Below are 24,504 nucleotides of genomic sequence, written 5' to 3'. Positions count from 1 at the left end.
ATATTATTGATAATATCTTAACACTCTAAAATAGGACATTTTGCGTAATGAGTATTCTTACTTTAGAGACCCAAGTACATTTTTCTGATAATACTTTTAGTATACTTTAAAAGTACAAGACTTTTACTTGTGATACAGTATTTTTACCTTGTGGTATTGCTACTTTAACTTAAATAAAAGACTGAGACACGGAGCTTGATTTTCTTTGTTTGCTCCCTCTGTATTATATATATATATATATGTGTATATATGTATATGAGTACAGTGCACACCTTTTCCGCTCTGGACGTCGGTAAAATGGGTAACATGGGGAACACGTTCAAAATGACAGTTAAGAAATATTCGTCGGATTCTGCAGAACGTTTGTGGTTCAGCTTCACCATCCCGGCCCGATTCACGTGGCGGGGGGCCTCTGGGGCAAAAACGAGCTCGTGTCTTTGAATAATAAAACATTTCACAACAACAACATGAGGTGTGGGGGTGACTTTAATCGCCATTGACCTTCATGGATATAAAGAAAAACAAGTCAAACCCTTGGTTAAAGAACAGCCAGTGGTCCAGTCAGGTCCATTTACTGTCGTTACAAACAGGGACACAAAACTGAGGCACAGAAGAAAATAAACAGCAGAAAGTCTCGTTCCTTCCCCGAGTTATTATACAGACAACACGCTTCAATCAAAGACTTTTAGAACATTACATACAAATATCAGCTTTATGCAGCCAGCTCCTCTGTTAGCATGTTGGCACATCCAGACACAAACAGCAACACGTTCAAAAAGAGACTGAAAAGACGAAGAAAGCTCAAGTGAACCGGATTGTTCATCAGAGTGGAAACCTTTCAGATGTTCACTTCACTTGGACTGAATTTCATGCGTTTAACCTTCTCATGATGCACCCAACTGGTTCTTTCATTACACCCCAAAAGCACCACGTCCTCCTGTTTGAGTGACGCTTGTTAAAAGCGACAGCGAGCAGCTGTTTTAGGAAATAAATAAAACGACATATTAATTATTACATGAGGAGTTCTTAAAGATTTCAGTCTTCAGTAAGAACCAAAGGTCTTTTTATTTTGTTTTTATAGTAGAACCATATCATGATCCAGACTTTATCCACACCTCTTTATTTATCATTCAATGAAGAGACTGTAGCTGTCACACGAAAACTGGGGATTATTTGACCAAATCCAAATCATACTTTTACATAACTACAGCCATGACCTTCTTTTAATCACAGACAACACTGCAGAGTGATTTCATGATGAAATGTGGAGTCTACACAAGACTAACGGAGAAACAGGTTTTTTCCCTTTTTAGCGTTTAACCTGCAGCTGGTTTGGGGTCCTGAGCTACGTGAAGCTGAGGACACTTTCCCAGTTTCCACCAGACTGACAGACGAGCCTGATCGCTTCCCTGCAACTTAAAAAAAAGAAGAAGAAGAAGAAGAAGAAGAAAACAACACACAGAAACAGAAACATCCACCGAGTCCTATGTCAAAAATTAGTCAGAATAAAAACGAAAATCCACACGTCTCTTTAAAAATGACAATAGAAATCAGAAGTAGTAGAAATGTTGAGCTTTCTCAGATTCAGCTAATCGTCAGTGTACATAACAGTACTATGGCAGCGAGCGAGGGGAGGAGACAACGTGTTATATTAACTACAGGGCAGCACTTCACATTCGCCTTATTCCATAACTGTTGTAGTGACGCAGTACTGTACAAGTACTGAATGTATACTGTTACTGAGCAGATATTGCTGTGTATTATTGGCTGAAGCACGAGGATAAAACCCACATGAAGTGTTAACCTGTTCCACGTCTTCCACGCAGTTGGACTGCAGGACGGTCTTTCCCAGAAACAACCTCTGGCTTCTCGCTCTGAGACACACAGCGCCGCCGTCTTCTGTTTGGCTTTTAACAGCTGCGACTCATTCAAGCCAGCAGACTGGACTCTGCTTGTTGTTAGTGCGGCTACAGAAGTGGGACGCGTCTACCTGCTGCTGCTTTCACTAACATGTGAGGACAGTGGGGTCATTTTAAATACAGGCTCTGCTGCACACGGCTGATACTCATCAGGAGCTAAAGGTTGTTTGTTGGACAAGACCAAGTTCATGGAATTTCTCTTCCTCCTCCTCCTCCTCTTCCCTGGGCGGGTTTGTGGCCGCTGGTGGCGGCTGCAGTCGGGGGGGCTCCCTGCGAGGATCCTGGGGGGGGGGGGGGGGGGCGTCACACCGCGGCGCAGCATCTGTTCTGGAAGAGCTGCTCGACGACCGAGGAGTCGGCCAGCGTGGAGATGTCGCCCATGTCTCGTTCGTCGCAGGCGATTTTGCGGAGCACCCGTCGCATGATCTTACCTGCAGAGAGCAGGGAGGGGGGGGGCACAGGTGATGAAGGTGCGTTTGTGTTTCAAGGAAGGAAGTGAAAGCTACTTTTTAAGATGACAAAAATAAGGCCGGTTCACTTTGAAGTAGTTCATCTGGAGAGTGGCAGTGCTTTATTTTACACACAGCAAGAGAATAAAACGTGACTGTACACAACATTCACTAACCTAAGAAGCTGCTGACTCTCACAAACTGGCAGAGACTGAAACTGAGTCACGTGTCATCAAGTTGGTCAAGACATCAGAATTCACCTGTTTTATTTCTAGCTCATCTATATCTATATATCTATATCTATATATATAGATATATATAGATATATATAGATATATATGTGTGTGTATAAGTTATTTTACTGTTGTAGCCAATCCAGGATACGCTGGATCACATCTGACCGTACGGATTCACATGAATGACAGTTTCTTTGTCAACGTCTGTAGTTTTGTTTTTCAAAGCTATCATCACCACCAACCAAATTCACCTGCTTTGCGTTGGGGTGAAAGCGGAAAGTTCCCAAAACCAGGGCACATAAGACCAAAACTCTCAGCTAAATACCACCAGGGGGCAGGTGAGAGAGCTGATCCTTTGAGCAGTGATGACGCTGGGATGTAGTCGCAGCTCTAAACGTGTTTGGCTCAGCGAGTTCAGCTAAAATGAAAACCTGCATCATTCTGACCTCTCCGCGAACCGTTCAGATTTTCTGCACATTTGAAAAATAGTACCTGATCGGGTCTTGGGGAGTCCTGGAGCATCCTGGATGTAGTCTGGTGTCGCGATGGCACCGATCTTCTCCCGGACTGTGAACGCCAAAGACAAATCACATCAGAATCTGACCCCCATCAAGTGCCACTGAGAACCAGGTTTCACTACAGATGTCATGCAGAAATAAAGATGCCTTCAAAGAAAGGTGTTTGGAAAACCTTCAATGAAGCACTTTTCTTTGCGTATTTTATTTCTTTCCATTTCTACTTGAGTAGTCGGACCAGAGTCAGGGTTGTTTGTTTGAATGTCTAAAGGTGTTGGACTTTCAGTGGAGACTTTTAGTGATGATCTAAAAGCTGGTAACGCTGGAAGAAACACCAAGCAGCTTCCAGACAGACGCGTTTCCCCACCTTGTTTCTTGAGTTGTGCCTCCAGCGTGCTGCTGTACGTCACTCCGTCAGTCAGAGTTACGAAGCAGTAGAGACTTTCTCCTTTGACAGGATGAGGTCTGCCCACCACAGCAGCCTCCGCAACGGCCTCATGCTCCACCAGAGCCGACTCCACCTCCGCTGTACTCAGCAAGTGACCTGCAGGCAGAAGTGGGGGGGGGGGTTAATGGATCTCAGAATGTAAAGAGAGGAGTCATTCAATCAGGAACACAAGAGGAGAGAGAATATCTTTATAGTTCAACGTGAAGCTGAGGCACTGATGTGATCCAGTTTCCTGTCAGCTGGATGTTTCGTATGACTTCAAACGCATCATGGAGGAACAAAAGGTTACTTCTGAGGAGACTTTAACACACAAACATGGCAATATTAAACAGAAAACCTTTGTTCTCTGCAGAGCGGAGCACGGTGTTCCCAACTAACTGCATGTCAGTGACGTCCTGACATCAAGATTTACAAATACAAGATTTAAAAAATTGAGTCAAGCTAAACGTAATTGACTAACTAGCTTTATTATTATTATTATTATCATTTTCAGGCTACTATCAAAATATCAACATGCATGTAAATCTAACTCTAATTTTAAATATTTCTATGAAGGAAGTTGTACAGACTGTGGAACTGAAGTGGTTTCATATTCCCCACACACACACACACACACACACACACACACACACACACACACACACACACACACACACACACACACACACACACACACACACACACACACACACACACACACACACACACACACACACACACACACACACACACACACAGTCTTACCTGAGACATTCAGCATGTCGTCTATCCTCCCCGTTATCCAATAGTAACCATCCTCGTCTCTACGGCAACCTGTAAATCAAGGGCAGGTATCTAAAAAAAACCCAACAGCTTGTAAAATGAACTGACTGGATTTTGTAAAGCGTGCGTGAGGGAGGGGGGCAGGATTCAGCCTTTGCAGGTAGAGTAACAGATCCTAATGTGTGGGGGGTTTAGAGGACGGCAGGTTGTGGATCAATCTTTCAAAAACTTAAACACATTGTTTTGTGTCTACAAGAAAACCACAAATACTTTCAATCCATATTATTATATATTTAAAGTGCTATAGTTATGTTACAATGATACATTGATGGGGACAACTCATGTTTTTCCCAGGATGGGGGGGGTGTGGGGGATCCCCATTTCTTATAATATCAATAAAAAGAAATAAAGAAATAAAAGGGAACATAGTAAGTGGGATATAAAATGATGTGTTGTATCAAAGCAGATCTGCTCTCTCACCGTCTCCGGTGACGTAGTATCCGGGGAACTTCTTGAAGTAGGTGGTTTCAAACCTCAGCTGGTTCCCGTACACCGTCCTCATCACACCGGGCCACGGCTGTTTGAACACCTGTTGGAAGGCAGAGGAACACATGACGGGTCAGAGGGTGAAACACGGAAATAAAAAGAGACGCGATCATAATCAATAATAATCCTGACCAGGTATCCTTCACTCGGCCCCTCCAGCTCCTCTCCGGACTCATTCAAGATGGCCGGCACCACTCCAAAGAATGGGAACGTCTGGAGGACAGAAAAGGACACACAGATGTTACTCACTGGATATACTTCATTTATCTACCTGCAGAATCTGATGTTTAATAGACACGACTTCACCAGGATCAGCGTGTTCATGTTGGAACAGCTGCTGTCGTTTAATCCAGTTTCATCTCATCGAGGAGGACAAACTAACAAGAACACTTCATTAACTTAGTTATGAAACGAACTCTCTAACACTAATAGGCAGGTTTTATGAAGTAGATATTAAATACAACCCTGATGTCCAATAAATCTTATCATCTTATTATCTTCTTTCTTTATTCAAATATTTACATTCACTGTCAGGTGATCAGGGCTGTGTTCACTTTCTGTGTCTCTAACCTATTTGTTTGTGTTTAAGTTTCTTTTAATTCAATCATGTTCCTATATCGCCGTTATTCCAATGCCTCCTTCCATTTCAAAAAACATTTAAAAACTCTGATTATTCTTTTTAATGGTGAGAGAAAATGTTCAATTACTGTCATAGCAACAAGCAACTTTGTACACTTTGAAAAAGAAGTGTGGGAAGCATAAAATGTGAAACTGGAAGAGTTTTCTAATCTCTAGTTTAGTGGTAAAATGAACAGTCGTATATTATCATGGAGATGATTAAATTCAGTCCTTTATGTTCATACAGTTAATGGTACAGATGTGTTCTTCAACCACGGTTCTGTGACGTTTACCCGAGTTATTAAAGTTCTGCCTCCTGCAGAATGAGGTTAAATTGAAGGGCCAGCTGTGAACACCTGCAGCTTCTACATCTCACATCTGTTTCACATCTGTTATCTGTTTTTATGCAGTTTGAAAAAGTGTAAAATAAGAAAAGAAATAAAAAGTCAGGATCTCGGATGAACTCACTGTGGCCTCACAGGAAGGTGAGTCCCGACTCTTCGCTGTGTAAATCGCTCTTTTCTGTCTTTATTTTTTTCTTTACATGTTCACTCTTTGATTCAGTCTTATTAAATGTCTGTAAAGCACTTTTGAAACTGTATGAATCCACGTGCCTCGCCTCACCACGTTACCACGCTCACCAGATACAAAAGCACTACATAAATGTTGAGTGTGCTTTATTCACTCACAGCAGATCCAGGTTTCATGGGTGTGGCTGCAGGTAGAGGAGTCAACACATGTCCACCCTGAAAGGTCAGAAAACATCCAGGTAGAAGTGTATTTTATCCCACATGGTGTGAGTAAACTGTCTCTCCAGCAGAGGGCAGCACAGCCACAGACTGGTGAGGTAGGGAAGTTAAAAATAGCTAATGGAGGATAAGTGTTTTAATTTGCCAAAACAAGTTGAATATAATAACTACGACTCACGGTTTCTGTCTGCCAGAAGGTGTCGACTATCGGACATCTCTTCTCTCCCACCACAGTGTAGTACCACTGCCAGGCCTCAGGGTTGATGGGCTCTCCCACCGTCCCCAAAACCTTCAGAGACTCTCGCTTATACCTGCAGAGAGAGAAGGCCAATCAGAATAAGGTTTTTGGTGAACAATAATAAACACAGTCAGAGAAAATAACAGAATATGTGCCTAAAACAACCCTAAAACATAAAACAACCAACAACAGACAGAGACGACTCACTTCTGCACCGGCTCGCTGCCGTACTTCATCAGCAGTCGGATGGCGGTCGGAGCTGTGTAGAACTTGGTCACGTGATATTTGTCCACGATCTCCCACATGCGACTTACATCTGGGTACGTAGGCAGGCCCTCAAACTGAGACACACAATCAAACAGTAAATATAAAAACTACATCAACAGAAACCAAGAAACAAGAGATTTTAACGTCACGGTGCGGAGAACTGGTGTCTTCAGCCTGAATAATAATAATAATAACAATCATAACATTTATGAGTTCAAACTAAGGCAGCAGCTGTCAATCATTTGGTTTTAAAATGTTAAGTGATGTCTTCAAATGTGTTGTCCAACCCAACAGTTCAAAGAAATTCAATTTACAATCATATAAAACAGCAAATACGCAGAGCGGAGAAGCTAAAAGCAGAGAAGAGGCGTTCGAAATACCTGACAATCCATAATCAAAATAACTGTCACTTCATTTATTAGTCAACGAACACAAACTTCCAGAAAGGCCAAATTGAAACTATGAGTTAAGGAGACGGCAGGTTATTAACCCGAAAGATCACGACAGCAAACACTTCAGGTTCATCGTTTTTATTATTTCCCCCCCAAAAAAACAACATTTTCACCTGAACTTTACGTCCCAACAGAACAAAGAGTTTGTTCTCTGCTCCAAGTTCAGCTTACAGAAAAGAAGCAACTAAAATGAATGTTTAAACTACAGTGTTTGTGCTGTAAATTGTATTTTTATGATCCTATTTTGACCTGTTTGTAGTTTGGTGGTAGGACCTGCGTCTGTTTGATGGAGTATGTCCAATCACAAGAAGCTGGTACTCTTCTGCTCATTAGAGTCTCTATACAGAATACTATAAATATAAATCACAGGACGGATGTATGTAAATGACCATTGCAGATAAAAATCGGACACCACCTGCAATCGGTCACAATAGAGCAGCCATCAGCCAAGTTGGTTGGAGTTTGTAAAAACAGGAAGTTGAACAATCCCACCGCCCCTCAGCCTGCACTCACCAGCACACTGGTTGCCCCGTTAGCCAGCGGGCCGTAGGTGATGTAGGAGTGTCCGGTGATCCAGCCAATGTCTGCCGTGCACCAGTAGATGTCATCAGGCTGGTGGTCAAACACCAGTTTGAAGGTGGTGGCAGTGTAGAGCATGTAGCCGCTGACGGTGTGAAGAACTCCCTGCAGATATATTTGACAGGGACGAACACAGAGCATGAAGAGTTTATAGCTATTGTGTAATTAAACTATACAGTTTTCAGTATCACATGGAAATGAATAAATACAACACACCAATACGCTTACACCAAGAGTACAATTAGCTAAAAATAGGTAGAGGTCTGGTTTGCTTTTAGCCAGAACTGAAACTTAAAAGAGCATCTTTAAAAGTCGCAGACAGGAATTAATGTGTGTGTGTGTGTGTGTGTGTGTGTACACTCTACCTTTGGTTTGCCAGTCGAGCCGCTGGTGTAGAGGATGAAGAGAGGGTCTTCAGAGTCGCACCACTCTGGGTCACACTCGTCTGAAGCTCCACGTACCAGAGTGTGCCAACACAAGTCCACCTCGGGGTTCCACGGGACCTGGTATCACACACACAGACACACAGGCACACACACAGATTGGACAAGTGAACTCACAAATTCCCTCAAGTTATCAATAAACACACAAAATAAAAGAGAAAGTTAGTTTGACAAACACGAGTTCAAACAAGAGAAAAGTTCCAGTGACTACAGAAATGCAGAGTTGTTAGAAAAGCTACAAACATGTAAGTTTCATTATTAATTCTGTGTGTCAATCAGAGCTGGGTCTCTCACTGTTTGACAGAAAATGAAACTAAAATAAAGACGTGAAATGTAAACATAGTTTAATGTTTGTCTTTGTATAAATGTGTATAAAAAGCCTGAAAACATTTGGACAAACAGAAAGACAGAAGAGAAGAGAGAGAGAAGGTGTATAGAAAGATTTAGGTTATCAGATATAGACAAAGATTGAGTCATATAATCAATCATGACTCCATAAAAATCTGTCCAATTACTTAAAGTCTTGGGTTTGTCTCCGAGTGATGGATGAAGGGATCGATCTTATTTGCCTTCATGTGCCAAAAACAATCAATCAGTCTCAGAGAATCAAGAGAGCTCCGTTCAAACTGCAAACCGACCTGGATCTTCACACACAGATGCATCCCATGATGCCGTTTTCACGGTTAAATTCAAACCGAGCTGATCAACGTGATGTGATGTGGGCAGGGCCTTGTGTTTTCAGTCACGACCACAGTGTTTCCTTCATGTTCAGGTAAAGTTTGTGTATTTAGACATTAATGATGATTTTCAATGCAATTTAATTTGAGCTGAGATACAATCATAACGTTGATAAGCAATGAATTGTTGCTCATCACCCAGCCCTTCACAGCTAATCACAGCGAGTGATTTACACATAAAACATGAAAACAATCATCATGAAGAGACCAAAATGGGGAAATGATCCGTAAGTGAATCCGTAAGTAACTTAAAACTGCAGAGAGATGTGGCCTTCAGAGAGGGTTTAAAAATCGCAGAGGCCAAAGCTTGTTTATTCAAACCAAAACTCAAATCCGGAGCCACAACAACAGACAGTGTGGTGAGTAAACAAAGGAGAGAAGCGTTACAGCAGAAACATTAGTAACAGACAGACAGCAGGTCGTGCTCGAGTCCGTGTGGTCGAAGGTAAACGTGTACAACCGCAACGTAAAGAGTGTGTTCACAACAAATACAAAAAGAGAAGAGGTGTTAATTCAAATTACACACTGAGGGAGAATTTACATTTTACTCCAATGAATTAACAGCTCAGCAAACATTTGCGAACACAAGTAACACGTTCCCATCTTTGATGGTGCAACATCGTCTCTTAAGATTTAAATTTCTTATATATCTTAACTCATTGTGTCTCATATTGTTTCAGAGTGTCGGCAGATATCACAGATAACATTTGAGTTCAAATGATTTGTTGTGTTCACAAATGTAAGCTCAACTGTCAAAAAATAAATAAATAAACAAAACAATCACTGGAATAACAAACTGCTGTTGATGGGTAAAAACAACAAACCAGCAATAACAGTTTCCGAATTTCATCAGAGGCTTTTAAACAGATTAAATAATCATAGATTTGAAGTCCCAACGAGTCATGAAAGACAGCAAAATGAAATGAAGGTGAGTTTCTTGTTTTTACCCGACAGCAGCGATATGGAAATTCTGCTTGTGGGTGAAATTCCCCTTTAAAAAGCAAAAGCAAAGGTGTTACGGGGGTTTAGTGGAGGGAGGAGGGTATGGAAATACCTGCGGAACAGGACGTGTTTTCTTTACTCTCCCTGTCTGTTTCTCCTGCTGGACGGGAGGGAAGAAAGGAAGGAGGAGGAGGAGGAGGAAGAGGAGGAGGAAGGAGAAGTTAATGAGGGAGAGTGGTTATTTTAAAAACCCAAATAAAAAACGAAAAAAACAAAACACAAAGTGAACGTCACCTCAAGTTGACACATGAGAGAAAAATGTACTTCAAACAAAACATAAAAACCATTGAGGAGAAGTCAGTGACCATCTCTACCTTCATTAACACGATAAATAGAAATAAAATGATATTTAAAAGAGACGGCCGACTTCACTCTGTATTTGTCTTATTGTCAACAAATCCCTTGAAAACACCCAAACCAACAATGTGTCTCCAACACTTCCTGACTTCCTGTCTGTGGCTCTCAGCTCACAGCCCACTGATATATGATCTATAACACATATAGAGAGAGTCATTCACTGCTGGTTTGGGTGTTTTCAGGGGATTTGTTGACAAAAAGAAACAAACTGAATATCACCAGACTTTTCCTTTAAAGCTCACAGGAATCGGACGAGTGTCGACATGAATATTATCTACATGTTAGTAGAACTGACCCCTCTCTGTTTTATCTGACCAACATGAGAGAAGCAAAGCGATGAACTTAAATTAACATGTAAAGATGATACACCCTGACGGGACGGCATGATTTAATGATACAGTCTAAGTAGAAGATCTTTGGTGTGTTTTTGAGTCTATGGTTTACCTGCAGATCGGGGCAGGATCGTTTGGCGGGAGGAGACTGAGAGCCCAGCGGAGTCTCTTCTGCTTCTTTGGACAAGTGCTTCAGCATTATACACCTGAGGACTGGGAACCCCCTGCAGAGAGAGAGAGAGACATGGACAAAGACGTGGTGTTCGTTATCATCTCACGTCCAGCGAGCAGACGACCAACACGCTCAGTGTGCATGAAGTCAGGAGTATTACAGAAGTGTGGTGGTACACTGGGACACTGGCATGTCTGAAGGACATTATCATATGTATAAAAAAGATAAGCCAAGTGGTTTTGCTCATATGTTGATTTAACATTGACTGAAGTTCAGAGCGGCTGTGTTGTGAACGTGTCAAGAAACTCATGATTATGTGATGAATATGTTTGACTTGTTTTTATCTGAAATCTGTATTCTGGATCTAGACAGGTGTGTTTTTACTGATTAACATCATATTTAATATATGGTTCAACGTATGTTCTCACTAGAGTAAGTGCAGGCATTTTTAGATTCAGCTCTTTGTATGTTTTAATATGGACCCTGGAAAGAGGAGGTGAGGCAACGGCAAATCACAATCCTAAGAAACAACAATGATAATAACAGAATCATGTGTTTGTGTAACTCTGCAGTATTTTGTGAATGCGCTCTTGTCCTATGTGGCAGTTACGGTCAGGGTCACCTTGTGAGGGTTGTTTGGGTTAGAGGCTAGGTCCTCACTAATAAACAAGTCCAAGTGTAAATACAACTCGCTGGATGCTGCATTTCTGCGTGTGTGTCTCTTGACAGCTTACTTGTCTCTGCATTTCTGCAGTGCTTCGTCAGCTAAGAGCTTCAGGTTGATCAGCTTATCTCCTCGATAGAATCCATCTGAACGAATGAGAGACGGAAACAGAGACGAACAAAGAGCGACAGGGACGGAGGGAGCGAGCGAGAGAAAAGAAAAGAGAGAGGAGAGATTCATTCTGCAGTCAGAGGAAACACAAATGTGCTTGTTGGTTCAGGCTAACAGCAGGCGAGACTGGAAATAATATGAGCAGGGTTATTAACATAAGCTGCCTGAGGTAGCGTGGCTAGCCGGCTAACGTTAGCGTTCCACAAGATGAAGGTGGAAGAAGTTTATTCATTATATTTCTGTACCGCTGCACAAAAGACGTCAAATCAGACTGCCTGTTGGAGGTCTTGCATGAACAAAGCAACAAATTAATTTTCATATATTTGGAGTTTGTCCCCCTGTGGCTCCATCTTGGACTAAACTTCACAGCTTGACCTGATTAAACTGGAGGAAGAGGGATAAACATGTGTGGAGGTGCTATTGGCGGCTTGTAAGAAATCGCTAACGAAGAAATGGCTGAAAAAAGAAATATAGGAACGGATTGACCTGCTAGACAATATTTACGTAATGAAGAGAATTACGAAGACGCAAAATGGATCATTTAAACCTCAACCTTCAGACCAGATGTTGTGTAAATGTGCATCAGAAACACATTCTGGTGGTGTAATCATTCCAGCTGTTTGTGCTGACTAAGCTTCACATTAGCTCCAGTTGAACAGTAGGAGAACCGTGGATTTGTTGAGATGGACTCCACTTATTCTTTAACCCTCCAGCTGGGTCCTTGCAGTCACTTCCAGCCATGTTGCATCCCTTTTCTGCTGCTTATGTTCCGTCAGCATGAGGCTACATTTAAAAACCTTAGTAAGGAGCGGTCATCCCCAACCTCTCTCTCTCTCAAACTGGACATTCAAAGGGCGAGTAACGCCAACCCTTTCTCCGTAATGAGCAAGAAGTCACTTTTGTTTTGGCCGAGGGAGCCAGACGAAAAGGAAAGGACTGAGAAACAAAGAAAGACGGCTGAATATCCACGCGTCTTTGCACAGTGAAGGTCAAACAGCCAAGTCGAGGAACAATAAGTAGAGTTTCACCTTAACTCTTGTACGAACAACACCTCCAGCACAGATACTGAGAACTACTTTATACCGTCAGTGATTCTGCGCAAGAGCAGCATTATTCGTTGCTAACAAGCGAAGCTCCAGTTTGACGACATGGCCGCAGTTTCACGGGTACTTGAGATAGTTTACAAAACTTTATCTACGGTAGTAAAACTCAACGAGACCCAGTGGAAACTTTAGCTCTGTTTCACCAGCTCTCATTACTCTCTTTACAAGATAATAAAACTCCATGAGTACACTGCCAGTCAGGACGATCCGCTTACAGGACTTCTATGAATGAGAAAATTGTATGTGTGTGTGTGTGGGCTCCAACCACAGGCCATTAACCCAGTGGATTACCAGGTTTATATCCCCAGACTCTAATCCAGATAATAAGACTTTGATTACTGGTCACAGCTCAGCACCTCGTCTTCAGCCACTGGCTTCGGCCATTCAGACCGACCGGCTGAGAAGCCAGAGGGAGGCCCGAGCGCCCTGCAGCAGCCAGTCAAGTCCTGCTGAGGTGTGTTTGAGCAAGGCACTGACCCTAACCCTGTGGCTCTCAGCCCGTTGGTTCCTACCGAGGACGTAGAGCTTTAAAAACACAAATATGTAGTTTCATTTTTCAAGGCTCAGTAATCCTAAAACAGCTGGTCACAGTGGGGACTTGGGGACTATTTCCAACGGCGGATTAATCCACATTTGTTAGCAGATACACTCAGTGTTGGTTTTGACCTCTTTATGAGTTCGGATTCGAAAACTGTAGAATATCATCAGACTTCTCCTTGAACCAGAGTGCTGTCTGAAAACCTAAACTAGTTCGACGCCTGGTCTACATGATTTCTCCCCGTGTACTTCAGGCCACAGTCATTTTACGTAAGTAGTTTTACCTGTTTTGAACATACAAAAAACAATAAAAGGAATGCAAATATGAACCAAAAAAGACTGTTGACTGTTTTTTCCATTTGTGTATTTCATGTTTTCTGACAATTATTTAACTTTTCATCAGCTACGAGTAGCTCCTTGTTTCCACTGTGTATTAAATTATAGGACAATAGTGTCCATCGGCGCAGCATTAACAAATGACGCAGATGCATGCTGGTAGTAGTAGTAGTAGTAGTAGTAGTAGTATATGTACATCGGCTGTTTGGGGGAATCAACACAGACTCCATAAACGGTGCAGCAGTCAGATTCCTTCACTTTCTGTCTGAACACACCTTGAGGCAGCTGAGACGTGCATATACATCGTTTTTCCTCGTCTCCAACGCACAGAGAGGTCAGAGGTCAGACACAGGGCAGCAGGTCTGGAGCTGATACGCGTCTTCAGATGGAGGACGCGTCAGCAGCTACTCACACAACCACCCTGCTGGATTTAGCCCTGCATTTATGTGGAAACCTGCAACGTAGACTTGCGCTCTTCATCTGAAACCCACCTGCCGTGATGAGCAGTGAACACTGCGAGTCCAGGATCCTCTCACACAGAGACTCAGCAGAGAAACCTGCAAACTGGAAACAGCAGTACACACAGTATTAACATCTACGTGGTAACGTACCGCGCACCCTTCTTTTATCAAGCCACGTATTTCTAACTCACCACTATGGAGTGAACAGCTCCGATGCGGACGCAGGCCAACATAGCTACCACCAGCTCCACCACCATGGGCATGTAGATGGACACACGGTCGCCCTTCTTCACTCCTGCACACAAGGACAGACGCAAAGACAAGAGTACGATCACGTAAAACAACAACACAGCCGGGAAAGAGCCGGACGTGAGATGACCATCACTCATGTTTTACAGGAAGACTGTTATATATATATATATATCTATATATGGAAGTTTTAACGCACCCTGAGACTTCAGGACGTTGGCTAACTGACAGACCCTCTGCAGGAGCTCCCTGTAGGTCACCGTCAACTCATCACCAGGCTCATTGCCTTCCCTGAAATAAACAGAAGGAACAAACACCAACAACATGATTATTAAATACATCAGTGAGTAAATCTTTGCAGAACCATGTGTGTGTTTATCGCACCGGCCTCAAGGCTGGATTACCAGAGTCCCACAGAAGCTCCAGGCTTATCGTCGACCAGTGTTAATTATTAATTAATACTGGTTGACCATAAGTTATATAAGTTTATAAATATTAGTTCAACGACACTAAAAGGTCTTAAGTTTTTGTTTGACTACATTTTTGTCAAAGGACCAAAACTAAATGAACACTGGTCTCAACTGCTTTGAGTTCATTTAAAAAGAAAATCGAATTGAACATATGAACCACTAAACAACAGGGTCCGGCTTTATTACACATCACACAGGACAGAGCTGCAACTAACGATAATATTCTTTATTAATTATTAATTTTCTCGATCAATCGTTTGGTCTGTAAAACATCTGAAAATAGTGATCTTCACATCTTCCATCCAGAGTCGTATTTTGTCCAAGAACACCCAAAATATTCAATTCACCATCATTTCAGACAAAGCAAAGCAGCAAATTCTCACATTTGAGAAACTGGAAGCATCAAATGTTCGAAAGTGAAATGACTTCAATGAGAAATCGATCGAGAGTCGATCCAATAATTCATCAAATCGACTGATTGATTCATTTCTATTTGAGGATCTTTGTGTTAAAATCCATTTCCAAGAGATCCTTTATCTTAGTTCTGTGTTAATGTGTGTCGGTCCCAGCGGGTCGACCAGTCAGGTTGATCCAGCTTTCACCACACGCCTCAACCACAACACAGAAGAGCAGTTACAAACCAAACAGCCCAAAAATCTAAACTCTTGTTGCTGTCGTCTTTTCATCGCTGGAACTTCTGCCCAGTTGTGAAACTCTTGCCTCAACTTTCCCCAGTTTTCACAACAGAGTATAATCCTGTGCGTTTAAGGAACCGCATACTTGCAAAAGCACCATTTAAGGTCACACACACACACACACACACACACACACACACACACACACACACACACACACACACACACACACACACACACACACACACACACACACACACACACACACACACACACACACACACACACACACACACACACACAGGGTCAATTTGCAGGAGTAAGACTTTTAGAGTAATAACTCCGACGGAGACGTGAATGAGCTGCGACGGCTCTGCCTCTCCAGATCATTAAATTAGCTTCGTCCAGCTCGTCTCTCAGCGTCTCGGTCTACAAGCTGACAGTCAGTCAGTGACGGGAGGCTGAAACAGGAAGCTGCGCCCCAACTCTCTCCTCCAGAATATCACATCAAAATACATCAGACTCTATGCTGTTATACTCTTGAGATTAACTACATAAAATTACACAAATTCAGAGAAATCATGAACACAAGACCGTTGTCCTCCAAATCCAATTCTTTTTGTTTTAAATGAATATTTTGTATATTTCTACTTCATCACCTCACTGTCCATCTTACTGACACTCTTTGCACTTTAAATTCTGTCAAGTTTAACAGATTTGAGGTTTAAGAATTGTACATTTTAATTTAGGCAAAACAACGAGATACAACAGTTAATCTATCAATCGATTAGTTTAGGCTGCTTAGGAAAGGATTAGGAAGGATTTCAATTGCAATAAGTATTTTTCTCTATTTTCTGACGTTTCAGATCAAACTATTAATCACTCACATCGAGAACACAAATCGACAGATTAATCGATGATGAAAATAATCAGTAGTTGCAGCCCTACCTCAATTATTTTTACAGTGTGCCGGTCAATCAATTAACAGTCTAAAAGAAACGTCTGAAAACAGTGAAAAATGCAAATGTCTTGTTTTGTCCAAAGACATTAAATTTACAATTGTATAAAACAGTAAAAAGCAGCAACTCCTCACATCTTAAAAAGCAGGAAATATTTATACAGCATGTGCTATAAACTAATTCATAGAATACTGTTTTTGCAGTAAGAAATCAATGTACTTTAACATTTTGTACCAACAGGAAATGAAACAACGTGAGCTAACGGACGTCAAAGTGCACATTTGGAATGACACTGCTGGCAAAACTTCTTCATACTTTTGTTTTACGGTTTTTCATCACCATCCACAATTTATTCACATTTTTTGCAGCTGTGAGTAATTCCTCTTGTGTAATACAAAAAACACACTCAAAGATCAAGCAGACTTTTTTTTTTTCTTAACTTTGCCACATTTTCCACACGAGTGCTGAGGAAGATTGTATGTACTCTGGAACTGGGACACAGCTCCAGAACCAAAAGTGAAAGTGCACCTGAGGGAAAGATGAGGCGCTCCGGGACGAGACGGATGACCGACAACAAGTCAGAGCCACAGAGTCAAGAAAAGAGAGAGTGCATTAAGAAAGTGCTGCGAGGGGAACAGAGAGAGCAAGAGGTCGAGCTTTAAATGCACCACGAGGGGAAAAAGTATAACTATACTAGATATATGTCGAGCCAACAGCAAAGAGACACGGCAGCCTGCAAAACTAACAAACGATAACGTAGCTTGCCAGCAGCGTTCTGTAATAAATTCAAGCTTGAACGTGTCCTGCGCCGTCCTCTGATAGTGCTCTTATGTTGTCAGTGTTTAGATCTACCACAGTGAAGTTACTGCACTGAACTATCTGAAGAAAACATACGGAGACAAGTGCGGAACTAATTAAGATTACAGATTATAGCACAGTAAAGGAATCCCGGAGGTGGAAACCTTATTATTATGTGACTTGTTTGGCACAAAATTCACCAAACTTTTGTCCTTTAATGAGCAGCGAAACAAAGTAAAGTCATTGTCAAACACTGTCGTGTTTAGTCTAATATGTGTGAGTGTTAATGCACCTTTATTGCCTAACCGGTTGTGCAGTGTAAAAACAGCATTACAGGAGAACACACACACACACACACACACACACACACACACACACACACACACACACACACACACACACACACACACACACACACACACACACACACACACACACACGCGCAATGAAATGCAATAAAATCAAAGATTGCAAAATATTTCTCTTTCAGCAGCAGAGAGGAGATTTCTTACAGCTCACGCTTGTGTGTGTGTGTGTGTGTGTGTGTGTGTGTGTGTGTGTGTGTGTGTGTGTGTGTGTGTGTGTGTGTGTGTGTGTGTGAGGTCTCTGTGACACACTTGGCACTGTCAGCAGATGGGAGTTGCATTCACAGAGTCACTGACACAACGATGAAGCTGTGGCCTTCACGATCATCCCCAACACGACATCTGATATCTGATATCTGAATGATTAGTCTACATACATGCAGTCTGGCTTCTGGGAAAACTTTGACTGTCTCACAAAATGACAGTGACATGACGGCGCTGTGAGGGAGCAGCCGGGCTGATCTCAAACCAAAGGAAGTTAGCCAAAGTCAACAAGCAGGTTTAACCGCTCCAGCGTTCAGCACCGCGTCCTACTGTCTGACAACTCCATTTCACACCACACATTTCTAAAAGGAAGTGACTTTAATCTAGTGTTTTTGGGGGGGGAGAAGCCCTCTAACTGTGACTGCAATCAAGTTCATTTCCTAAAATGTCCTCAACATGATTTCCGTGATCAAACTGATGGACTTACATCACACTTATATTTACATCTTTAGTCTGAGAGCAACTGTCAGGACTCTCTGAGGCACCAAACATAATGTTGCTGTATGCCTACAATGACAAATAACACGTGTAATATATCATATAGAGTAGTATATTAGCATGCTAACTAATATTAGCATTCAGTTTAAAGCTCAGCTGAGACTGACGTGGAGCAGCTTTGTCAAACCACCAGTTTCTTCCACACGACAGCGTTTCGATGTAAAGCAGCAGTTTACTGACGTGTTGAATACGAGCTGGTTCACACAGCGAGAGCCTGTCGCCTGCAGCTCACTGCGGCGTTTCTTCTTCTTCTATTCCTCCCTGCAATGTCCTGATGTATATTCTGACCTGTAAAGGATTGGCCGAGTGGTGGAGTAATCTTTATTAATCAACACCACGAATGTCTTCCAGGAGAGACCCTCAAACTGAAACAACATCACGTCTCCACCCTCTCTGTTATGGCCGGCTTTGCACTCTGCCTATAAACACGACAACAGCTATACAGCGTAGTTCATATTCAGCATAACCTTAACCCCCAGGTTCATCCTGCCACCACGCACAGTTGTCTCCGGCTGTGAAGCGGCCGTGGAAACGCCTGCATTCACAGAGCGAGCTGCTGTCCTGCGCCTGTGGATGAACTGCCTCGGCCTGATCGAAGTTCAGCTACGTTTGACAGTGAAGGAGCCGGAGATTGGTCAGCCTTTTGTTTTCCGACTCCACCCTCAAGACAAACTTAATGCAAAGGTCAAGTTGTCTGGAGCTTTTGTCCATTAAACAAACACTTTTACAGCTTTACATGGAGGCTATAAATTATATATTTTAGTCTCGTTTGAAATTCAATCACAGTACGTCCACACGTGGCCTCAAAATAGCAGGAATGTATTTTCATGTCCGCAGTACTTCACAGCTCTTCACTGCCGCTGGACCAACAGTTCAACCATCGACCAAAGCAAAGTACGAGCTGCGAGTTAACGGTGCGATCAGATGATTAACCCTCTTCCTGTCATTACGATTCATTCTGTACTGCAGACTGAGGTCAGACACTATAAGACTCATCTGAAAATCAACAGTACGAACAGCGTGACCTACTGTACTCTGCTATCAAAGTCTGCAAATTAATCAGCTCCGATACGAACAAACAAGGTCATTTCTCACTGTGACACCACACGCGACCGACCTCAGACGTGTTGTGAACCTTGAATTTGGCAGATTGAAAGAGGTCAACGTGGAAGTTAAGTCTGAAGAGTTAATAGATGATGAAAATGCTTTATTTAGGCTTCTGGAGTCGAGCGATAATTATTGTTTTATAACAGATAATTACACATGCTGGTGCAACATGTTTCCACGCTGGAAACAAACACTTACATGAAGGTCATCTGACATGTTTCTCTGCCCGGCTGTCCTATCTGGAAATGTGAAGAGTGATAACCACACACACACACACACACCTATAAATACACAACAGTAAAACCCATTTTCAACGCTGGGGGTTTAAATGTCAGGGACCGAAGAGGAGACCTCGCACCGTCGGACAAACACTTTCTTTTGTATGAGGACATCACTAAAAATAAACCAGCGCGTCAGACGATCAAAATAATAATAATAAGAACTTATGAGAGAGCACTAGCTTTCCCCTGTAGCTAAAAGAGGGGACTTTCTTAGGGCAAGAAAAGGAGCATTAAGTGAAAAAGAAACAACAACAGCAGAAGAGATATCTGCTTTCTGTCTCAGAGGAACAAGTAACTCCACGACTAATACTGTTGATGTGTCTGAGGCTGCAGTTGGTACGGAGCATCCTCTGGGCTTCAGTCAAACAGTATCACCATTGTATTTAAGTCTGCTGAAGTCAACGTGTGCATATGTTCTCGATATAAGCTGAGAGTCATGCGTTAAAACATCTTTTTGCGTAATTTTGACTGGTTATCTGGTGACGTGTGAACAGTCCCGTTGTAGTAAACACGTCCAGCTGGTTAAGTTAAAAGCTTAAATGACATGACTCAACTCTGACGTGGGAAATAATAATAAAATAATAATAACAACCAGTCAGGAAGGTCCGTTCTCTGGTTCCAAATGTTAATATTTGCAGGTTTACTTCTTTTAATTAGATCTCTTTGGCTGTTGGACTGGTCACCTTGGGCTCAGGCACTGACGTGAACATTTTTACACCACTTTACACAACTTTGGACTAAACTTTTTCCTGCAGATAAGCGTCATCTCAGCTGCGAACAGCGAGGGACACGCTGTCCGGTATCGCTGCTACATTCGATCACTCGTTTGCTGGATAACCCTGCTTTAAAAATGCCTGCGTAGTCTAACTGCATTCCTCTCTGTACCATCCATCAGTGATCGGAGGCAAGTGACACAAAGAGAGAGAAGAGAGTAAAAGAGAAGGAACTCCGGAGACAGCGAGAGGAAGAAAAGGAAGATGATGAAAAGAAGTGATGCTGCAGACAAAGAGGAGACAGACAGGAACAAGTGCAGAAAGAGAAAGAGATGGAGCAGTGAAATGAAACCAATCGTCTGACTAATTGATTATTCGGTCTTAATATTGTGTGTTTCCTGTGTGTGAATGAGTGTGTTGGGTTTGTGCCTGCATTCCTCAGTACAAGAGAAAGTGTGTTTAAAGGGGGTCACTGATGTATTTAAAGCCTCCTGAGTGTGTGTGTGAGGGCTCTTTGTGAGGGGGGGGGGTCGCCTCTCTGTTGACACAATAACCGGATTGAACACCAACAGATCGAATGAATGGAGCTGCAGTCATCCTCCCTCCTTTGTCTTTGTCTCTCACACTCCCCTTCATTATTGCTTCTTTTCTCTCCCACACTTTGCCTCCGTCTCCCACACTTTGCCTCCGTCTCTCACTCTGTTCTTCTGCATTTCCCACGTAAATATGAACGTAAACAGTAACTTAAACATTATTTATACAACGCCTAGCTGAGAAACTTTGTTCCAAACACCTACATGTTAACATTAAAGTGTTGTCCTAAGATAAAACAAACAAATGCAAAGTACACAGCAACTAAAACATCAGTGAAACATATTAGTTGAGCAAGAATAATAAAAGACCTGCAACTCCTGCAAGGCTGTCATCTGTGAGTTACACCCGGGTGTAAAGAGCCACATTCTTTAATCTTGTTCATCTATCAGGTTTAATTCACTGCAGGAGCCATCGCTGTCGACATGTGCAACCAAACGTCAGTTTTAAAAACACACAAACTCTCATAACCGCACACTCACTCTGCTGCAAACAACCACTACAGAGACATTTAGGCACTCTGGTTGGAGTCGCAGCCACAGGACAGGAGATGACACACACACACACACACACACACACACACACACACACACACACACACACACACACACACACACACACACACACACACACACACACACACACACACACTAACCAGTAGAAGGCCACTTTATCGCCGAGTTTCCTCTCGTGGACGTTGTGGTCGAGGACGTTGTAGCAGATGTTGGTGGAGGCTCCTTCCATACACTTGACGAATATTTCTCCTTTGGTCACATCGAAGTTGTAATCGAGGAACTGACCCGCGTGTTTGGTCTTCCAGAAGAAATCTTTGGCAATGTCACCCCAGAACTCTGCAGGAGAGGGAGAACGGGATCAGACGGGGACACGTGTTCTGATTAAATAATGAATATGCTAATAAATCACAATCTCAGATACAGCTGTGAAGTCCTACAGGGCTCTCACGCGTTCCTGCATGAGTCGTAAGTAAGGTGTTCTGATTAATGCAACGCATTAAGCTTGCATGTTTCCTGGTGTATTTAGTTGAGTGGGCCACATGACAGCAAGACTGACAACTTATAATGTTTATTAAAGATGAAACTTTTGGTTATTTTTGCAATGAATCAATGATTAGTTTAACCTTTAAAATGTCAAAATTGACCACAAACGTCCAACAACGACAGAAAATGTTCACTTCACATCTGAGGAGACGTAAACACTAAATATTTAAAAGATTATATTTCATTATCATGACTGTTATCAATTCATTTACTGTTGGATCAACTTTTTGATTAACTGAGTCGGTTTTTTCAGCTCAGCAAACACACACACACACATTTCCATTACAGTACCAATCACTTCTTAGTTAATCGATTAATCGTTTGGTCTGTAAAGCGACAGAAACATCTTCAGATGTCTCGTTTCGAACGAGCAACAATTCAAAACCCCAAAAGGTATTTATTTAAAAACAGTGAAAAGCAGCAAATCCTCAATCATCCAATTACTTAAACAATGAATCGATTATCAAAACAGCTGAATACTTTTTGTCGCAGAGCTCGTAAACATCGTGAATTGAACTGAATCGGATTCACTGGTTTCCTCTTTCAGTACTTTTATAAAGCTAGCATTAGCAGCTTGTCATTAGCTTACTGGAAATCACAATAACCCAACCTCATGACTTCACCATGTTATGATCAAACTCCAGCCCTGAGCCCAGCCCCCACCTCTTATTACACTCCACAAGGAAACGACCTGTTTGATCAGCAATAGCTGTACAGATAAAGACCCCCCCCCCCCCCCCGCCTGGTAAGTTTAGTAGAGGCACGTCCCACCCAAAGGACACAGCAGAGAGGTGCTTCCTTATTACCAGTAAGCCCATAATAACCCCATTCAGTGCAGGTCGGCTGCAGTTAGTTAATTTGACAAACGGCTGGAACCCGGAACAATTAATCAACAATTTATTTTCTGTCAATCGACTAATCGATTGATCGACTAAACGTTTCAGTAGGGTACAGCTGATTGTTATTTGTAACAATAAGGATGGAGCTATAATTTGTTGACTGACTGCATTCAGTTTTTACATTTACTGCTTTAAAATCATTGCAAATGGAATATCTTATATTGTGATGGGCATTCTCCACTGTTTTATAGACTAAATGATAAATCGATTAATAAAAATACTCTGATTAAGTGGATAATAAAATAAAGTTAGTTGCAGCCTCATTAGTAAAACTCATTTCTCTCTTCAGGTAAAAGTCAGTTAAATAACAGAAGAGACACTTCAGCACGTATTGTAAAATGTTCATTTCTATTCACATTTCCAATTCTTTAGCAGAAAAAAACCTGTTCAGAGAATAAAAATGAACTCGAGAACAATGTTTCAAAAGAATGAAGTCAATTTTAGGACACTTTCATATCTGTGATAAAACTTTAAACATGTGCTGAGCTCCTATAACAACAACAACGTGTCACACGGAGCTTTGTTGTGTCGGAGTTCCTCAAACCCCTTTGACGCTGCTGGACCGACACGTGGAGGATTTCTGCTTATTGCCGCTGTGTAATATAATATTTGCATGTCGCGTTTAAATCAAATGCATGAGCTTGAACGCCGTATTATGGAGGCAGGTGCTGCCTACACATTGAACCTGACAGGTGTACTTCTTATCTAAGTCCTCGAAGCTGAATTGATTGAGATACAATAAAGGGGACTTACCATCGGGATTCTCTATGGATTTCAAGTAGAGTTCTTTATATTTATCGAAGCTGGGTATGTGAGCCTCCTTCTTCAAGTCTTCAGACCCGTGGAAGACGTCTTCCTTCGGCGCTTTGTCGGGAATCATCTCCGATTCTTTTCCAAGTTAGTAGACAAGAGATGTTGTGGCACAAGAACGCCGTTAGATAGCGATGGAAATATCGACTGCACGCAGAAAGCTTTCACTGCTACTCAATATCTGCACTGCAGGACGAGGGCGAAGAGGCTGCACAGACCCCCTTCAGCTGCAGAAGCAAGCAGCACAATGAAGCAATGCAGCTGCAGGGCTGGCTAAGTGCTAACTAGCAGGCTAGCAGCAAAGTTCATTCAGACTTCCTTGTTTTGCAGGATGGTTTTTGGTGCTTTTTTGATAAACCGTTGCGTGCAAAAGCCGCGTTTCGACCCAATACGTGCAGCTGCGCTTGTAAAATAAAGTCCAGGTTAGTTTCGGTGCAGCTCGGAGCAGATCTCTTCGCCCCTGATGGTAAAGTCCTGCACAGACGGACACGGGTGAGTGGGTGTCCTGCTAAGCTAACAGGCTAAGCTAGCTCACTCCAGTATGAGAGGAAAACAAGCGAGAAGCACTTGCGCGCCGAGACGAGGCCCTTCTGTTCCCGCTGTGTAGACTTGATATACTTTTAATTGTCAAATGAAAAACGTCCTCTCAGTCAGCAGAGAGAGTTTCATGCTGTCCGGGCGGGCGGAGGTGAACTGTTCTGTCCCGGCGGTGAC

General features: G+C 42.4%; 1 protein-coding gene across 3 annotated transcripts; it reads right to left on the bottom strand.

Annotated features, from left to right (window-relative positions):
* Nucleotides 1–468: 468 nt before the first annotated feature.
* On the bottom strand, nt 469–24,504 carry acss2 (acyl-CoA synthetase short chain family member 2). 3 transcript variants are annotated; one of them, XM_070910154.1, is made up of 19 exons: nt 23,734–24,504; nt 21,679–21,874; nt 14,542–14,633; nt 14,285–14,388; nt 14,124–14,196; nt 11,556–11,631; nt 10,762–10,873; nt 10,013–10,060; nt 8,144–8,281; nt 7,713–7,883; nt 6,688–6,821; nt 6,421–6,553; nt 6,183–6,239; nt 5,008–5,088; nt 4,810–4,918; nt 4,312–4,380; nt 3,487–3,663; nt 3,097–3,171; nt 469–2,350 (listed from the first exon to the last, which is right to left on the bottom strand). In XM_070910154.1, exons 1-19 carry the CDS (start codon nt 23,858–23,860, stop codon nt 2,223–2,225), a joined length of 2,100 nt encoding a protein of 699 aa, XP_070766255.1. In that variant the 5' UTR covers nt 23,861–24,504; the 3' UTR covers nt 469–2,222. The 3 variants fall into 3 exon arrangements, with proteins under 3 accessions (XP_070766255.1, XP_070766256.1, XP_070766257.1); XM_070910155.1 differs by having other exon boundaries at nt 10,013–10,057; XM_070910156.1 differs by lacking the exon at nt 10,013–10,060.

The sequence above is a fragment of the Enoplosus armatus genome, chromosome 8, assembly GCF_043641665.1.
Source record: "Enoplosus armatus isolate fEnoArm2 chromosome 8, fEnoArm2.hap1, whole genome shotgun sequence".
Lineage (NCBI taxonomy): Eukaryota > Metazoa > Chordata > Actinopteri > Centrarchiformes > Enoplosidae > Enoplosus > Enoplosus armatus.
This window is presented reverse-complemented; position numbering and strand designations above follow the sequence as displayed.

Bases quoted from the DNA above. Each gene is read 5' to 3' on its own strand.
- acss2 (XM_070910154.1), bottom strand. From the start codon at position 23,860: ATGATTCCCGACAAAGCGCCGAAGGAAGACGTCTTCCACGGGTCTGAA. The intron at 8,282-10,012 runs GTATTTCCATAC...GTGTGATACCAG, and splicing joins AAACACGTCCTGTTCCGCAG to GTCCCGTGGAACCCCGAGGT. The intron at 3,664-4,311 runs GTAAGACTGTGT...TTCTGCCTGCAG, and splicing joins CGACATGCTGAATGTCTCAG to GTCACTTGCTGAGTACAGCG.